This window comes from Chiloscyllium plagiosum, chromosome 12, assembly GCF_004010195.1.
Source record: "Chiloscyllium plagiosum isolate BGI_BamShark_2017 chromosome 12, ASM401019v2, whole genome shotgun sequence".
Classification (NCBI taxonomy): Eukaryota; Metazoa; Chordata; class Chondrichthyes; order Orectolobiformes; family Hemiscylliidae; genus Chiloscyllium; species Chiloscyllium plagiosum.
Genome location: NC_057721.1, coordinates 71,141,489 through 71,159,544, shown reverse-complemented (window position 1 = coordinate 71,159,544; position 18,056 = coordinate 71,141,489). Strand labels below are relative to the sequence as shown.

General features: G+C 39.9%; 1 protein-coding gene across 1 annotated transcript in view; it reads right to left on the bottom strand.

The window, feature by feature from the left end:
- LOC122554848 (integrator complex subunit 3 homolog) overlaps positions 1 to 18,056 on the bottom strand; it is a 42,811-nt gene that overhangs the window by 2,163 nt on the left and 22,592 nt on the right. The window contains exons 4-9 of the mRNA XM_043700194.1: positions 17,652 to 18,049; positions 11,602 to 11,739; positions 11,372 to 11,509; positions 10,118 to 10,198; positions 8,181 to 8,293; positions 2,187 to 2,382 (exon numbers count right to left, since the gene is read on the bottom strand). Coding sequence (XP_043556129.1) covers positions 2,187 to 2,382; positions 8,181 to 8,293; positions 10,118 to 10,198; positions 11,372 to 11,509; positions 11,602 to 11,739; positions 17,652 to 18,049 — 1,064 coding nt within the window. The remainder of the gene's footprint in view (positions 1 to 2,186; positions 2,383 to 8,180; positions 8,294 to 10,117; positions 10,199 to 11,371; positions 11,510 to 11,601; positions 11,740 to 17,651; positions 18,050 to 18,056) is intronic.

Genomic DNA, 18,056 nt, shown 5'->3' with positions numbered 1-18,056 from the left:
AAGCTCAGCAAATCTGGCAGCATCTGTGAAGAGAAATCAGAGTTAACATTTTGGATCCAGTGACCCTTCCTCAGAACTTTATAACTAATATTGCTCAAAGGAATAAGTTTTGAAGGATTGTGGATAAAAGAATTTATGTTGAGTTTAGTGGAAAAACTAGAGTAATGAACTTTTAATGACATGACCTCCTTTAAAGGAATTACTCTAGTTTTAGACTCTGGAAAGCTTACTCTTCCACCTTTAAAAATAACCCACTTGGACATTTTATTTATATACAGGGAACCAGATTATGTCAATATTTTTTCTCTATTTTCCTGAAGGTTATCTGTGTTTGTGCGTGTGTGTTTTTGGGAATGGTCAAATAGTTAAGCATTGATACTCAATATTACTGAGAGCGCGTGTCAACCAATTATTGCATTTTATTGAAAAGTTTTATTTTGTTAAGAAAGTGTCTGTAGAAACCAGGTTTCTAAATTGCTTTGTTTAAACTTTGATTTAAATAACATATTTAATTGATCACCTCAATAACTAACAAGACTTTTTATTTAATAGGAGAAAATGAGGACTGCGGATGCTGGGGATCAGAGTCAAGAGTGTGGCTCTGGAAGAGCTGGTCAGGCAGGATCCGAGGTTCAGGAGAATCGATGTTGGGCATAAGCCCTGATTCCTGACGAAGAGCTTACGCCCGAAACGTTGATTCTCCTGCTGCTCGGCAGCTGCTGACCAGCCGTGCTTTTCCAGCACCACACTCTCCACTTTGTTTTGTTTTATGCTGTTATTTTATGTGATATTGAGATTGAAGCAACAGTGAAATCTTTCAGCCTTGACTCTAACAAGTACCATTAAAGGATTCCTTGTCTTTGATGTGTGGTCTGAATAAAAGCTTGTTTTCAGAAGAGATTAACCACTTGAGATTTGAAAGCCTTGATCTGGGATTCATGAATAGGACTTTTCTTTTCACTTCCAGGTGTATAAGAATGAGTTGAAACTTTATTGCTGGAACAGCACAGCAGGTCAGGCAGCATCCAGGGAACAGGAGATTCGACGTTTCGGGCACAGGCCCTTCTTCAGGAATGAGCAGAGAGTGTTCAGCAGGAGAAGATAAAAGGTAGGGAGGAGGGACTTGGAGGAGGGGCGTTGGAAATGTGATAGGTGGAAAGAGGTCAAGGTGAGGGTGATAGGTCGGAGTAGGGTGGAGGCGGAGAGGTCAAGAAGAAGACTGCAGGTCAGGAAGGCGGTGCCGGGCTGGAGGGATCGGGCTGAGACAAGGTGGGGGGAGGGGGGATGAAGAAACTGGTGAAGTCCAAGTCCAAGTATAAGAATGAGAACTCTTTATGTTCTCATGAATTAATATTTTTCACCTCCACATGATCTCAGAGGTCTGTATGTGGTGAATAATGGGTGAGTGGCTACAGAGATGGCATGGAGAATATGGGAGGGCGCGGGTGCATGGTTTTATATTTTGTTCCCTATGGATGTCATGAGCAGGTGTATGGAGTGTATGAGGCTCTGTATTAACATTGAGTTTGCATGAAGGCTGAGGACCTGAAAACCTATAAAGCAACCAGGATAAAATCCCAGGGGACAGAGTTGGCCAGTTTAACAAACCAATCCTCAGCCCATGCCCACTTACAATGCGCTCCTGAGGTTGGTAAGCCTGACTCTATCCACAAACCTATCTGCATCCACCACACACACTCTGAGTGAGAAAGTCTCTCACCGCTGGTTGATTTTTACTGGGATGAGTCCAACAACCTGCCTCAAATGACAAAATCCAATTGCTTCACTCTGCCACAAATTTAAATCCGAACGTATTCTCCTACCCCTTCAAACCATTCCTCAGGAATTTCACATGTTTCTTCAACGTCCAACTCTGGATTCCCGAACATTCCCATTTTATTTCCTGGTACTTTGAGCGCAGTAACTTGGAAGATAGAGTGTTCGGACAAATAAGACCATTATTATGGCTTAGGTAAAACGTCATATTGATTCACTATGTTGTGGTTAGACTTTTGAATCTCAGTCCAAAATCCAGTCTGAATCCAGAAATGGCTTCATTCTGTGTGAGCCAGACTGGTGAGGCTACAGCATATTTTATCAGCTGTCAATCACCAGGTTTTGCAACCTTGCCTGAGGTTGCTATGCAAATGCAAGTTCTTCATTTTCACAAGTACCAGAATGCCTACCTGTTACATTGACAGAGCTTTGGTTATCAACTGATTTGATTGCAGCTCCAATTGCACTTTGCAGGTTGGAAGTGGTGACATTTGAGTCGAGGCTCAGGAAAGCCAGGAAGTTCACAATCACGCTGCCATTTTGAAAACCAACAATGATGATATTAAAACTTCCATCATTTAGTTGACTTTGTACAGTTTGTACAACCTGGAAAGTAGAAACACAGAGGTTATTTTTATTTCAATAATAAGGAAGGCGTTAGAGCATCAACAAAGGTATCATTAAGAATGTCTGCTGATACTAATTCATTCACTTGCCTATTTCCTGAATATTGTATTGACCTAGGAGCACCTTCATGTTACAATTCTAGCATCATTCCTGTCATCGCAATAAGACCATGTCTTCCATTAACATATATGCTTTGAGAGAACTCTGTAGTAACAATGCCAAGGGCAGCTGAGGTTATGTGAATAATTTGTGTTTCTCACATAGACTCCAGACCTGCCTGATTGATCTTTCATGGATTTGATATTGTCAGTTAGCTCAGTTAACTGAACAGCTAGTTTGTAATACGGAATGATGTTAACAGAGTGTGTTGTATTCCTGCACCAGCTGAGGTTACCATGAAAGTTCCACCTTCTCAATCTCACCCTTCCCCTGAGGTGTGGTGACTCTCAGGTGAAGCTCACCCACTTGTCATCTCTGTCTATGAGAGAGCAACCCTCTAGTCTTCCAGAACTACAGTGTATATACTTACTCTCTGGCTTCTCTTGAATATTGGTGTCTGTACCATAGCTACTGAATGTCTGATCAGACCATTACAGCTGGGTCCTTTGAACCTTTAGCTTGTCCTTAACTTAGAATAACCCTCACTCTCAGTAATCTTGCAAACTCTGTATTCTTACTCTAATATTCATCTCATATATGAGTATAGCTCTCTAACACAGTTTTTCATTTCTGCTCCTCTTTGAGTCTCAGTATGTCGGAGTATCTTCATCACTTACATCATCATCATTAACACATTCATTTCCCATTATAAGACAATATGTGTGTTAAGAACTGAAATCTTCCTCATAGTTCTGAATTTTTGATTATGATTATGATTTGTAAACATGATTACAAATAGATTGGCCTAGCCCAGACTTAAAGGTCAAATCAGAGTCATGTAAAGTTGTTTCCCAGAGAACAGAATCCATTTGCTGCTAGGTCTCATGGAGTAGTGTAAAATCACTTGCTTTAATTTAAAATAATGTGCAGAAGAAGTACGTTTCACAAGATATTATTCATTCCAAAATCAGGAAGAACATTATAAACAGACAAGGTTGGATTTAATGTGCTGTACCTCCATTTCAGAAAGTCCTTTTGTGCAGATTTCTGACAGTGTGGTGTTTCTCGTGTGGTTGGTATATACTTTAAGGATCTTTGGAGATTTGTTGTTTTAGTTGAAAACTAAAGACTTCAGAATGACAATTCAGTCTCTTGTCCTTCAGAGAAAACGCTGGCAATTTATCATGAGTCAAGGCAAGATTTGTTAGATGTTTAAAATAAGCATTCTCAAACTGGGAGTCATGGTGTCCCTGTGGTTTGGAGGGGGGAAGGGGTTGCAAGCTTCAGAGCAACAGTGGCTGGTGTGGCGATCAGCCGATACTGAGGCCTCCTTAACTGCTTGTGTATTATTTTAAGTTGATAGACATGGCCTCTAGGACTTCTATTTGAGACCTGATTGATGGATATAGATTTATGACCCATATATCCTAAAATATCTGAGTAAGTGGATGTTCAGCTTCTTTGGAGAAATAGTGCCTTTACATCAACTCTCCCCACACTTAGTTCATGTTCCCCTCCATCCTGCTCAAAAACTACCCCCCTAATAATGTGCAATGTTTTAGGAGCAAGCTTTTGATTATGTTGTGAGGTATTCACTACACCTTCCCCATCATCTAAATTATTTTTTCTCAACAGCTCTTATAAGCTCCAAATTTCTTTGAGGCACATGAAGTCTGAGGCATTAAAAAGGACCATGCTGGAAAAATATTTGGTAAGCACTGGATTGAAAAGGTCTGAAACACAGAGTTAACTATATGTTGTTTACATCACCAGCAATACCTGAAATCGTACAGCCATAGAGACATACAGCATGGAAACAAACCCATCAGTCGAATTCGTTCATGCCGACCAGCTATCCTAAATTAATCTAGTCTCATTTGCCAAACTTTGGCCCATATCCCTGTAAAGCCTTCTTATTCACATACCTATCTAGATGTCTCTTAAATGTTGTAATTGTACTAGCCTCCACCACTCCCTCTGGCAGCTCATTCCATACACACACCATCCTCTGCATTAAAAAGTTGTCCCTAGTTTTGGATTCCCCTATCCTGGGAAAATACCTTGGCTATTCATCCTATCCATGCCCCTCATGATTTTATAAACCTCTATAAGGTCACCTCTCAGCCTCCACCGCTGCAGGGAAAACAGCCCCAGCCTGTTCAGCCTTTCCTTAAAGCTCAAACCCTCCAACTCTGGCCACATTCTTGTAAATCTTTTCTGAACCCTTTCAGGTTTCACAGTGTCTTTCCTATAACACAGAGACCCTTGTTTAAAGTGATTCAATTCATTCCAAAGCAAAATGTCTGGAAAGTAACAAGTGGTTGATGAAGAGTAGGTGTGATATTATACCATTGGTGCCATGAGGTGGAATAATTTTAGCACCAAAACAGTGTGAGTGTTTGAAGCAATGTTCCTGCTATTCCAATTTTTGGATAAACCCCAATGAAGTTGGTTGGATTTCTTAGTGGACATAAGAAGCAGCATACACAATACCTTTGCTGTTATACAAGAAAATGGCTTGGAAAGGGTTAATGTTGGGCACTGCATAACACTGCATCCAATGTGTTTATGTCTTAAGTGTGATGTTATTATGTCTTTAAGAAATGCATTTTGTCCCTTTTTTTTGTGAAGAAAGGTTAAGAAAGAGGTATAGAGTACTCTGCTGCAAGCCAAGAAAGTAAACAGCTTGTGATGCTTGTTATGTTTTAAAGTTGGAACAACAGAAGCAGCCTGAATAGGTGGAGTCAAATTCCCACAGAACCAGGATGTTTAGTTTTAGCTTTCTACAGTTGCTAGGGTCTTGAAGCTGAATGTGGAAGCTCTTATTCCTCTTACTGTTACAGCTAAAAGCTGGGTTGTCTTCCTGCTGCTAGAAATGCATGTGAGACAATTTATTTTACTGAACAATTATTTATGTCAAGGGTGTGTTTATGGTTTGTAACTATGTTGGAACACTTAATTAGTAGTAGTTAATATATGTATTATTTTGTTCAGCATTTCGGTAGAGTTACAGTTAAGCCAATTCTTTTCCTTTACTTTTATTTTGTCTGTATTTTAACTGCAGTATAAAAATAAAGAATGTTTTGCTGAACGTTGAGTGGTTTGTCTGCAATGTAATGTTTTACACTTACCTTTAAAATAAGAAAAGGTTAGGGTCTAAGCTACCTTCTTAATATATTCTGGTCTGGTCTGTAAGTCTTATAATGAAAAATGGGGAGAATAGCTTTTAATCTTGAATGGTTACATCCATATCTCTGAATAGTCTTAACAGCAACATCTAGTTAGTTAACGTAACTTTGATCTGATTGCTATCGTGTGGTAATTTCTTGTGATGAAAAATCAAATTAAATATAATTATAATTAGGATTAGGTTTTAATGTCACGTGTACTCACGTACGTGAGTACAGTGAAATTTGTACAATGTCCACATGGCACCATTTTAGGTACAAACTACCTTGGTACAAATCTTAGTACTAACATAGATTAGATACAAAAATAGAGAAATAAAGAAAAATGCTAATAGTTCTACATTACACTTCTTCACAGTATATATTACGAGAATAAAGAAATAAAGTTAAAAGATAAAGGTCTTCTTTCCATTTGTGTCACATCAGCATTATTCAGAGCTGAAATCGTTCACAACCTCCAGCAGAACAAGTTTGCATCTCTGCATTAACAAGAACCTGAGACTGTGAATCATCAAACTTTGACCAGGAACTTCCAATGGCTTTCAAGCTTTACACAGTTCATTTAGAAAGGTGAAAAACACTTCCTAAATGCTTACAACAACCTAAAATTATGGGACATTTATTCTCTAAGTTCTGGTTTTTGCAGAATTGTGGAGCATATCACAAGGTGAAAACTGATCAAGAAATGACCATTCTAATACTTCCTGAACACAAAAGTGCAGGAGTTCACAATGGATCAGGCAGCATCAGTGGAGAGTGATCAGCGGAGAGCGAGCAACCTAACATTTTGAGTCTGTTCATTCATGTTGCCCTGCAGTTCTAACGCATTGTTGCCTAAAAATTTCAGAAAGCACAACGAGTTTAGCAAATTCTGTCATTTGTTTGATTAAACAAATTGTCTTTCTAGCAACACTCATGTTCTGATATTTTACAACATTTCCTTCCTTTCTTAATCCATCCGTAAACTTTTAAATCCATGAGATTACTCTTTGTAAAGATAATGTTGTTTAGCCACAACATCCTCTCCCTGCAGATTTTTATCAATCCTACCACATGCATTCTCCTTCCAAAGCACACACTACCATTCAGTGCCATTGCAATTTTTTCAGTGCTGCTGAGTGAAATCTGGAAACACCCTTTCGAACAGCACTGTGGGTGTCCTTACACCAGCAACAGTTCAAGAAGGTACAACCACAAACTTGCCCAGTGCAATTAGAGGTGGGTAATAAATACTAGCCTGACCAGCAATGCTGACATCCCATGGATTAATGCTTTTATCTTGGCTGCAAAATTTGGAAGATGCTAAGATCTAGAAAGTCATTATATAAGTCTTTCATAAAAGCTACAATCTTGAAAGCTGTATTTTGGAGAGTGTATAAACAATTTGAGACAAGCTACTTCTGAGATCATCGATCATCGATCATATCAACACGATATCTGGAAGTGGAGGAAAATGAGCACAACTGAATCCCGATAGTGTGGAAGCAAGCCATCAGCCCAATGAGACCTCACTGACCCTCTAAAGAGCATCCCATGCAGACCCACCCTATTCCTGCATCTCCAATGGCTACAGAGACAAAATAGCTGTAGATGCTGGAATCCAAAGTAGGCAGGAGGCTGGAAGAACGTGGCAGGCCAGGCAACATCAGGAGGTGGAGAAGTTGATGTTTTGGGTGTAACCCTTCTTGAGGTGTATTAGCCATTTCCAACCAGTCCGTGCTGAACATAATCCCAAACTAAACTAGTCCTACCTGCCTGCTCCTGGCCCATATCCCTCCACGTTTTTTCTATTCATGTACTTATCCAAATATCTTTTAAACATTGGAATTGTACCCACATCCACCACTTCCTGAATAATTTCATTCTACATACAAATCACCCTCTGTGTAAAAAAAAATGCCCCTCATGTTTTGTTTTAAATCTCTCTCCTCAAAGTGGCCCCCTAGTCTTGAAATCCCCCTTGCTAGGGAAAAGGTAGCTGTCATTAACTCTATATATGCCCCTCATTATTAGGAAATCGCAGCACCCAGAAAAAATCTATATAGACATAGGGAGAATGGGCAAACTCCATACAGACAGAAGCCCAGGGGTGGGTTTGAACATGATTTCTTGGCACTGAGATGGCAGTGCTAATCAGTGAGCCACCATGCCAGCCCATGGTGGGCAAGTCAAGAGAACAACAACCTTCTAGTAACAACAAGAGTTAGTAAATATCTTTTAACAATTTAGTGTTGACAATGAATCCATATAACTCTTTAAGGGAGCACAAATTGGATATTGTCCAAAACATATTAGCTCCAGATGTCAGAATTCTCCCCTTTGAGTTGAAGGATAAACTTTAACCGAAGTATTCGAGATCCGGTCAATGGAATAGCTTTCTGGTAACGGCTACACACAGGCATGAGGTGGACATGCTTCACTGACGTTCCCACTTCCAGAGTTGACTCAAAGATTTTGACTATGCAGGGGAATTTTTATTTTTCCACTCACCGTATTTGTAATTTCGGTTGATAGGTTCTTGTAGGCCACACTGCCAGGGTTATTTAGCTCAACACTGAACTGTCTGGATCTTAAGGTTGCCTTAATTCTGAATCCTCTTAGGCCTTTATGGAAACAAGAGTCAATAAGTCACTGATCACACTTACAAGACAGACATAGGGGGCACTGCACAGAGCCTTGAGGTCAAACTGACTTCAAAGTCCAGGGCTAACTGGACAAGTGTTTGGATTTGACATATCCCATGCCTGGTATGATTCTGAAATTGAATGTAAGGTGTTGGCATCTAAAATATTGAACAGCTCAGTGCCATAGTGTCCACACTCAACCATTCCCCATAAAATGCATTGAGAGATTAAATCACCTGATTGCCCACCCTTAGGCCTGCTGAGGCCCTTAACTGCCCAAAAGAGAGGAAATTAAGGACCTAATTCAATCTCCTCCACCATAACACATTGGATGGCATAAAGAAGATAGTGAGCAGGTTGCATTTATGCCAAATTCGGTGAAAAAGTAGGAAGGATGTTAGGTATGTCTTGAGGGTGTCCTATATTTCACTGGAGCATCATTCTGTTCCCACCTCCCCGCTTTACCAGCCCTTTCCCCCACATCCCAAGATGGTACAATCATATGAACCCAGTCTCGCATTACTATTTTTCTCTCTTACATTTGTCCCTATGCTTTGTCCTACCACATCTTTCCCCATTTAATCCCTCATTCCCACTATTTAGTTTCAAATAATCCCCATTTCCCTTGCCATGCAGTTTGCAGGATCACTGGCCCCAGCATGTTTCATGTGTTGCCTATCGCAATGCTACAGTCTCCAAATTCCCCTGTAGAGTGCCATGAGTTCACAGAGTGGAATATACCTTTCCCTTAACAGTCTTTGATCTGCATATTCATCTCAAATTTTATACACACTGTGCTAATTTGCACAATGCTCAGGTGGTGGGCTTTGGGACTCTTTGCCTGAAAACCTACAGGAGACAGAAGCTCCCTCGCATTTAAGGTATACCTGGATTTGCACTTGAACTGCAGTAACCCAGAATAATGTAGACAGGAGCGAGTTAAGGAGAAAGTGAGGACTGCAGATGCTGGAGATCAGAGTTGAAAACTGTGACGCTGGAAAAGCACAACAGGTCAGGCAGCATCCGAGGGGCAGGAGAAACATCATTTTGGGCATTAGCCCTTCATCAGGACATTCTTCAGGATGTTGCCTGACCTACTGTGCTTTTCCAGCACCACACTTTTCGACCCAGGAATTAGTCTTGCCTAGGACTGCAGAGTTTAGATCATAGTGGTACTGGAAAACTCTAGGCAAAAACTCTGGTTTCCAGCATCTGCAGTCCCCAGGAGATGGAGTTGAATAACTGCTTGTCCAGGCCATCAATCTCGATGATATTTTTGAAGCTGATAGATAAAACCAGGAAACTGCTGAGGAGGTATGATGGAAATTTGGAGAAACAACAATGGAACATACAGTGAAGCAACAAGACTGTTTAGGAGCAAGAAAGGCTATTGGTGAGGGAATGTCAGCCTGGCAAGTGACAAGCTTTTACTTGGAATCTTATCCTGAACTCTGAAAAATTGCTGTAAAAACTGTCTCTAGATGTGTGAGCAGTATTCAAGTCATTAGCATGTTGGTGCTTATGAAACACTAGGGTTAATGAAGATGATATAACTTACATCCACAGCTTTACAGCAGTTGTGCCATTCTTTAAATAATAAATATAAGTAATTGATTTAAAGCAGTGACCTTCCAGAAGCAACTAAGGTGAATGTGGGAAAATGTCTGAACTGCAGTGGTTCCAAGAAGGCAGCTCACTGCTAACTTCTCAAACGTACTCAAAGATGAGCAGCCAAAAATCAGATCGTGAGAATGAATTAATTTTTTAAAGAAACAGATAGTTAAAGAAGGCAAAGATACTTACTGTTGCACTCGCTGACTGTTATTGACAAACAGTTAGACAATCCGCAGATATCTGTCTCATTTATGAAACATGTGTTAGGATCTGTAAGTTAAAAGTTGCACAGTTCAGTTAATATTGGGCATGTATACCTTTAGTGGGTTTTGAGAAGATTTGTAGCTCAGGTTGAGGATCTGGATGTAGGTTTGCAATGGTGACGAAACATCTGAAAATGAACCTTCCAGCTCAGCGAGCAAACCTACATCCACATGTATACTTTTGATGATCCATAACTAGCTGTCCACTATATACTCACACCTGCACTCCTATGATTTAAATGAACAGAGATAAGGGTCCAAAAAAAGGAAAAGAGAGAGAAGGAGTGTAGTGAATTTAATGGGGATTATGTCAGAAAACATACTGTTAATCAGGAGTTGAGCAGTAACCAGGAAAAAGTCATGATGAGCAGAAGGCCAGAGATGAGGCTGATGAGAGTGTGATGGAATACTCTATTTTTTTTCTGAATGTAACTCCTGAAGCATTCAAGACATTTGACACCATCCAGGACAAAGCATCCGACTTGACACCATCCATCACCTTCAACATTTACTCCCTTCCCCAACCAGCAGTGCACACTTTACAGAGGTATGGCAGGAATTCCTTCTCAAAAACCAGACAGAATAATGACACCTTGTTTCTGCTGGTGAGGGGGCCAGTAATTAAAGGTACAATTTTAGATCGAGGAAGGGCAGGAACTGATCGAGCTTGGAGTTTGCATAGACAAACATTTGAAAAAGATAAAACTCTTAACAAATTCCTGGCTTTCTAAAAAGAAGCTAAAGCAAAGATGTTAGTCTAAACATTTCTCAATCACAGGGTAACCTTCAGTTCAAGATATTATGGTCGAGACCTCATTGAATGGAGGGGCAATAGAAGCAAATTCAAAGTTATATTTAAGAAGAAATTAGGAATTAATGATATGATTTAAAATTGTTTTGAACAAAAGGTAATCCAAGAAAAAAAAAGCACAGATGCTATGGGCTGAATGGCTTCCCCTAGCCCTGAAAAATTACATGACTTTATGACATTCCTCTATTTGTTTAACCAAATCATTATTCCATTTATGATATTTCAAATGTGCAAAGAAATGTTAATGTTACAATGAGATAAATGTAAGACAAGTGTGTTTCACCTGTTAACCTCACCAAGATTCATTTAAATCATTTTCACATTATTGACTACCTCATCACTCCTGGTGAAAACTGTTCAGATTATTACCTCTGCACTGTGTGCCTGGGTTTGCCGGATTGATATCTGTAATTCCCTGGAAGCAACTACATGAGAAATTCCCCGGGGTGTTCCTGCAAACAGCAAAATCAGAGCATGTGTTGTTCCCAATCTGGCACTCGTTGATATCTGAAATAAGAAACAGATTAAAACAGTCAGTTGAAGCAAAAGCTATTGTAAGTAAATGGTTTAAGTCATGTGCAATTCAGGCAATGTCCTACCTTCACATATTCTTCCAGGAACATTGGGGTTCATGTCTCTGAATCCAGCATTGCACCGACAGGCGTAAGTTGCATTCTGTCTTATACAAGTTCCATTATCTGAACAGTCATTGAGCCCTGGTTGGCAGCTGTCTGTTTCTATAATGACGAGGGAAGATCTGTGTTAGAGAGTTAATTTCATATCAATTTCACTAACATATTTGAAAGACTGATGAAATGGACTTGCACATAACTCCTAATTTCTCATTTTACTGCAATGCAAATGTCATCTTCTAATGGTATATAGCGACTAATGCAAAAAAAAAGCCTAATCAGCATGAGAAGGTGGAAAATGTGGCATGAGGTAGGTAGTGCAGTGAACCAGTTATAAAGAACAAAGGTCGACATTCTCTTTTGATCGCAGCATTTCTGAATGAAGTGGGAAGCTTCCAATAGGTATAAAGATCACATAAAATTGCTCATTATGTGACACACACTGGCACTAAATTTGGAAATACCTTGAGAGTTGACATGAAGATGAATGATATACAAAGCAGAGAAATTCATATCATCCTTTAAGGGAGGATTGAAGGAAGGATTATTTTAGATGCTATGCCTTATTGGCTTTGTTAATCTGACAACTTTTTTCTAATTCCGGGAATTAGGACTGGAATTTCACTGTCTTCACATTGTCCAGGAAAGCTGCCAGCACTCTCAAAGATCCATCCCACCCTGGCAATGTTTTTCGACAATCTCTACCACCGGGGAGAAGGTACAGAAGTCTGAACACACACACTAGCTGGTTTCGCAACAGTTTCTACCCGACTGTTGTTAGAATACTGAATGGACTCACAAACTCTTAGCATGCACCTGTACCTGTGTTTTGGTTTTTGCCGCTAGTTACCTATTATTTACTTATCTATGCTACTTAACTCTGTGATCTGCCTGTATTGCTCGCAAGACAAAGCTTTTCAATGTGCCTCAGTACACGTGACAATAAATTCTATTCAATTCTTGGACATCATTTTGAAAATAGCATTAAGAAAACAATACTTCTCTGCTCACTTTAGAAGATCACTTAAATTCCATCATATTATCTCTTTCCTGCAAGTCACATCTATAGACATTTGCAAATGAATCACCTCCTTGATACACAATAGTATTCTTACAGATTCTGATTTTATACCTTTTGGTGATTTTCTCCAGGCCCTTACTAAACCTACAACTGAAGGTTTATTCTAGATGACTGCAAGTCTAAATATGTTGAGGTCAAAATGTTTTGATTTGCTTTTTGCTTCAGTTAAAAAAAATTGTTCCTGGCCACGAGTTGTCTCAAATTACTAATAAAGTGTAGTTACTGTTGTGTAGGAAGTGCAGAGGCCAATACACATACAGCAAATTCCCCAAACAGCAGTGGGCTTAATGACAAAGACATTTGGCCTTTTGATATTGATTGAGAGCTCGGCATTGCCAGGGCACAGAGGGCAAATCTACTTTTCAAAATTTTACATTCTTTACATTCACTAGACCTGGCAGCAGTGGCCCTGCTTTGAGATCTTATCAAAGAGATGAGAGACTGTCAGCAACTCAGGTAAAAATGCTTCCAATGGTGCCACAGGAATCCCTATCAATAATATCAAAGAAATGCCAACATTATTGTAGCAACTGGTCAACATATACCACTCCACCTTAGTCAGGCAAAAGGCTATTCCATCTTGCTTGCAAGTCAACTGTTAGAATCAGACATCATCATTATCATCACTACATTTTGCTATCTTTTGCCAGGAATCACATAACTGTGTATAAAGATCACATAAAATTGCTCATTATGTGACACACACTGGCACTAAATTTGGAAATACCTTGAGAGTTGACATGAAGATGAATGATATACAAAGCAGAGAAATTCATATCATCCTTTAAGGGAGGATTGAAGGAAGGATTATTTTAGATGCTATGCCTTATTGGCTTTGTTAATCTGACAACTATTTTCTAATTCCGGGAATTAGGAATGGAATTTCACTGTCTTCACATTGTCCAGGAAAGCTGCCAGCATTCTCAAAGATCCATCCCACCCTGGCAATGTTTTTCTACAACCTCTACCACCGGGGAGAAGGTACAGAAGCCTGAACACACACACTAGCCGGTTTCGCAACAGTTTCTACCCGACTGTTGCTAGAATACTGAATGGACTCACAAACTCTTAGCATGCACCTGTACCTGTGTTTTGGTTTTTGCAGCTAGTTACCTATTATTTACTTATCAATGCTACTTAACTCTGTGATCTGCCTGTATTGCTCGCAAGACAAAGCTTTTCAATGTGCCTCGGTACACGTGACAATAAATTCTATTCAATTCTTGGACATCATTTTGAAAATAGCATTAAGAAAACAAAACTTCTCTGCTCACTTTAGAAGATCACTTAAATTCCATCATATTATCTCTTTCCTGCAAGTCACATCTATAGACATTTGCAAATGAATCACCTCCTTGATACACAATAGTATTCTTACAGATTCTGATTTTATACCTTTTGGTGATTTTCTCCAGGCCCTTACTAAACCTACAACTGAAGGTTTATTCTAGATGACTGCAAGTCTAAATATGTTGAGGTCAAAATGTTTTGATTTGCTTTTTGCTTCAGTTAAAAAAAATTGTTCCTGGCCACGAGTTGTCTCAAATTACTAATAAAGTGTAGTTACTGTTGTGTAGGAAGTGCAGAGGCCAATACACATACAGCAAATTCCCCAAACAGCAGTGGGCTTAATGACAAAGACATTTGGCCTTTTGATATTGATTGAGAGCTCGGCATTGCCAGGGCACAGAGGGCAAATCTACTTTTCAAAATTTTACATTCTTTACATTCACTAGACCTGGCAGCAGTGGCCCTGCTTTGAGATCTTATCAAAGAGATGAGAGACTGTCAGCAACTCAGGTAAAAATGCTTCCAATGGTGCCACAGGAATCCCTATCAATAATATCAAAGAAATGCCAACATTATTGTAGCAACTGGTCAACATATACCACTCCACCTTAGTCAGGCAAAAGGCTATTCCATCTTGCTTGCAAGTCAACTGTTAGAATCAGACATCATCATTATCATCACTACATTTTGCTATCTTTTGCCAGGAATCACATAACTGTGTAACTTCTGCCAATTTTCAGACTTCTCTTAAATTTGTCACACACTAGAAAACTGATTTGGAATAATTTTTCTCATTTAGCTTTGTTTAGTTTCTGTTCTTTTTAAACTTCAGCATCATGGGCAGATTCATTTTGGCTTTTCCACAGGTTTGGATTAGGAATTGGCTGGATGGAAGAAGACAGAGGGTAGTAGTTGATGGCAAAGTTTCTTCATGGAGTGCCGTCACTAGCCATCGAGGGCCAAAGGGCCTGTACTGCGCTGTATTCTTCTAGTTCTTCACTTGTGAAGATATCCACTCTGGCAGAAAACAAAACAGAAAGGGAAACTATTTCTCAAATGGTGGAAGGTTTGGGGAGTATTGATATCCAGAAGGATGTGTATGTACTTGTTCATGAGTCACAAAAAATGATCATGCAGGGAATTTCCTCACTCAGGTGGCTGGTGATCTTTGGAATTCTCTATTCCATAGGCCATTAAAGGGCAATCATTAAGCATAGTCAAGACATTACTCAATAGATTCCTGTATACTAATGGCAGTGGGATATGAGGAATAATGGCATAGATGTAGATGACTAGTCATGATCCATTTGAATGGCAGAGTGGCCTGATGAGCTGAATGATCTTCTCCTATGTTCCAACAGACATTAGTCTCCCAAACCTAATGAGAAGAGGATGGATGAGGAATTCAAACAACAAAAAAGTTTCCCCTGCAGTTCTGCCCCCGCCTCCTGCTCACTCGCATTTTAACTTCTGGATTTTGAGAAATGTCAGAAGTGCTCACTGAAGTAAGTCACAGGTATTTTTATTGCATCAAAGCCAGAGTTTTATGTCAAAAGTTCAGAATTATGCATCGAACTGGGGAGGAACCACAAGGCATGAAGAGGTCCAACAATTTATACACTTTTAGTTATCTTTGAGTTTCCTGGAGCAATTGTGTTGTGTCAGGTATCTCAAGGAAACTTAAGATTTAACTCTTTTCTAGCTTGCCTTCCCTCCACTGGCTATGACCATTTAATTTATTGCGGGGAACCATGTCTTCCACGGTAGCTTTCTGCCATCAAAGTCCTACTCCAGTCCATCAGCCATTGTGTAGTTGGAAGTGAGTTCAGCAAGAACTCCAACACGTACCCTGCTTAAAGGTCCCAACTCTCTCAATGGCTCGATGATATGGGCTGTTGCTCACCATAACCTGTATAAAGCAATACAATTAAAGTTCATTCGAGGAGCTATCAGAATTGGATCCGCTGGTCCCTATCTGCTAGAATTCTGAAATGTCTGTCTGATGGGGCAAATGAAAATGCTGTCATACAGCCCTGTCTTCACCCTCTTTCCAAATTGGCAAACACAGCAATGTAATATATGCCTGAGGGCACCTAGGTGGAAAACTGATTGAAATGAGGAAGATATGATTTCTCTATTTTTGAACTTTGGATACCAGCATCTATCTGAAGGCTAATTAAGTTCTGAGCGGTTTAGTAAAATGTTGTGTTTTAAGTACTCTGGCCCTGTAAGTGTAATGGGCAATGTAGAAATGTCAGTGGAATGGAGCAGGGATGATCATAAAAACCAGCAACTCTACCGGAGCTGAAGGAGGTAACCACAGATTAATGGCAAGGCTACAATCACCTTGCCCCAGACAATTTGACAAGCAGGTGATCACATCTCATTGTTAAAAGTCTGAAGTGACGAAAGTCAATGCTCAGATCATAGACATTCCCTAATGCTGCAAGGGGGTTGTTCTGAAAGCTCACAGCCTTCAGTCCTCCATCATCACAAGTCAGACTAAAGATCAATGAAATATGAAGTGAAGCAAAACACAGTTCATCAAAACTGCCTGTCCTGACTGTCCTTGTAACTGTGTGCTACCCACCGAGGGGTTAGAATGAATATTATTGGTTGAAACTCCCTGGTGCTTTGGCAGTCCCACTGTCCTCAAGTTGGATGCCGATGGTAAGCCTGGGCTAAGAACAGCAACAGTACATGTGACTCTGTCTCTGGTCAATGGGCATTTAATGGCATTAGATAGTCCCCATGGTGTCAATGAGTTTCAAGACACTCAAACTCATGCCAATTTCTGTCTCTTGAGTGATTCCAACACAATTCATAATTGCAGTTGTCAGTAACAGTGTGACACAAATCTTTGGGTTCTAAAATCATGAGCTTCCCCGTTACTGTCCTTTAGAACATAAATATAACTGTCTTCTGCAGACATTCTGCTGGTTGCTGTACATCCCAAGAAACTATTTCAAGATGAGAATGATGATGACCTGATAAATATTCCTCACTTAGTGAAGAACAGAACAAAACTTGCAAAGTATCATTTTTGAGATATGCAACAGCACTGAAGAAATACAAATTTTACTTCCTTAATGATGCGTTTTGTGACATTGGAAAATTACAAATACCATTTAAAAAATCATAACAGATCAGTCTGCAGTCGATATTTTAAAGTTATAACTAAGGTATCTCACAGTTTTGTGAAAGACACAATTGATAGCAGTTAACCAGGAAGTGAAATGAGGCACCAAAGCCAACTCTCATGGATTGACTTAAAATGTTCCTATTTTGTCAACAGAATTGATGATAGCCATTCATTGGTTCATTTCTCAGGGAGGTCCCTTGCAAGTGTCAACGTAACAGGCTTCAAATTAAAATTTAAACAATGCCTGGCAAATAACTGTCAAGCAACATTAATAGGAACGAGCCTCAACGTTACAGCCCGAGGAATCAGAGACCATTTGCCAAACACTCAGCAGTGTTTACCCAAGGAACATAAATGTAGGTTTTCCAGCTGAGGTTACATTCTTGCCAAATGAACTCATCAGGACACACGGAAACGGCTAAACCAAATACGTTAATTTTCAGCAATGTTCAAGTCCTGCGTGAAAAATCACAGATTGATTACAGGTTAAAATATTCTACTTACCACTGGATGTATTGACAGATGTAGAGATAGGGGGACTAAAGGTAGGAGTTAGGGTGGAGGAGGGATCAGAGGTTAAGGAGATGGTTTTGCTGATGGCTGGTGTGTTTAATGAGGTCATGCTTGTGGTGCTGATTGAGGTTGAGGTTATTGTTAGGGTGATGGTTGAGGTTGTTGTTGGGGCGATGGTTGAGGTTGTTGTTGGAGCGATGGTTGAGGTTGTTGTTGGGGCGCTAGTTGAGGTTGTTGTTGGCGCGATGGTTGAGGTTGTTGTTGGAGCGATGGTTGAGGTTGTTGTTGGGGCGCTGGTTGTGGTTGTTGTTGGGGTGCTGTTTGAGGTTGTTGTTGGGGCAATGATTGAGGTTGTTGTTGGGGTGATGGTTGAGGTTGTTGTTGGGGCGCTGGTTG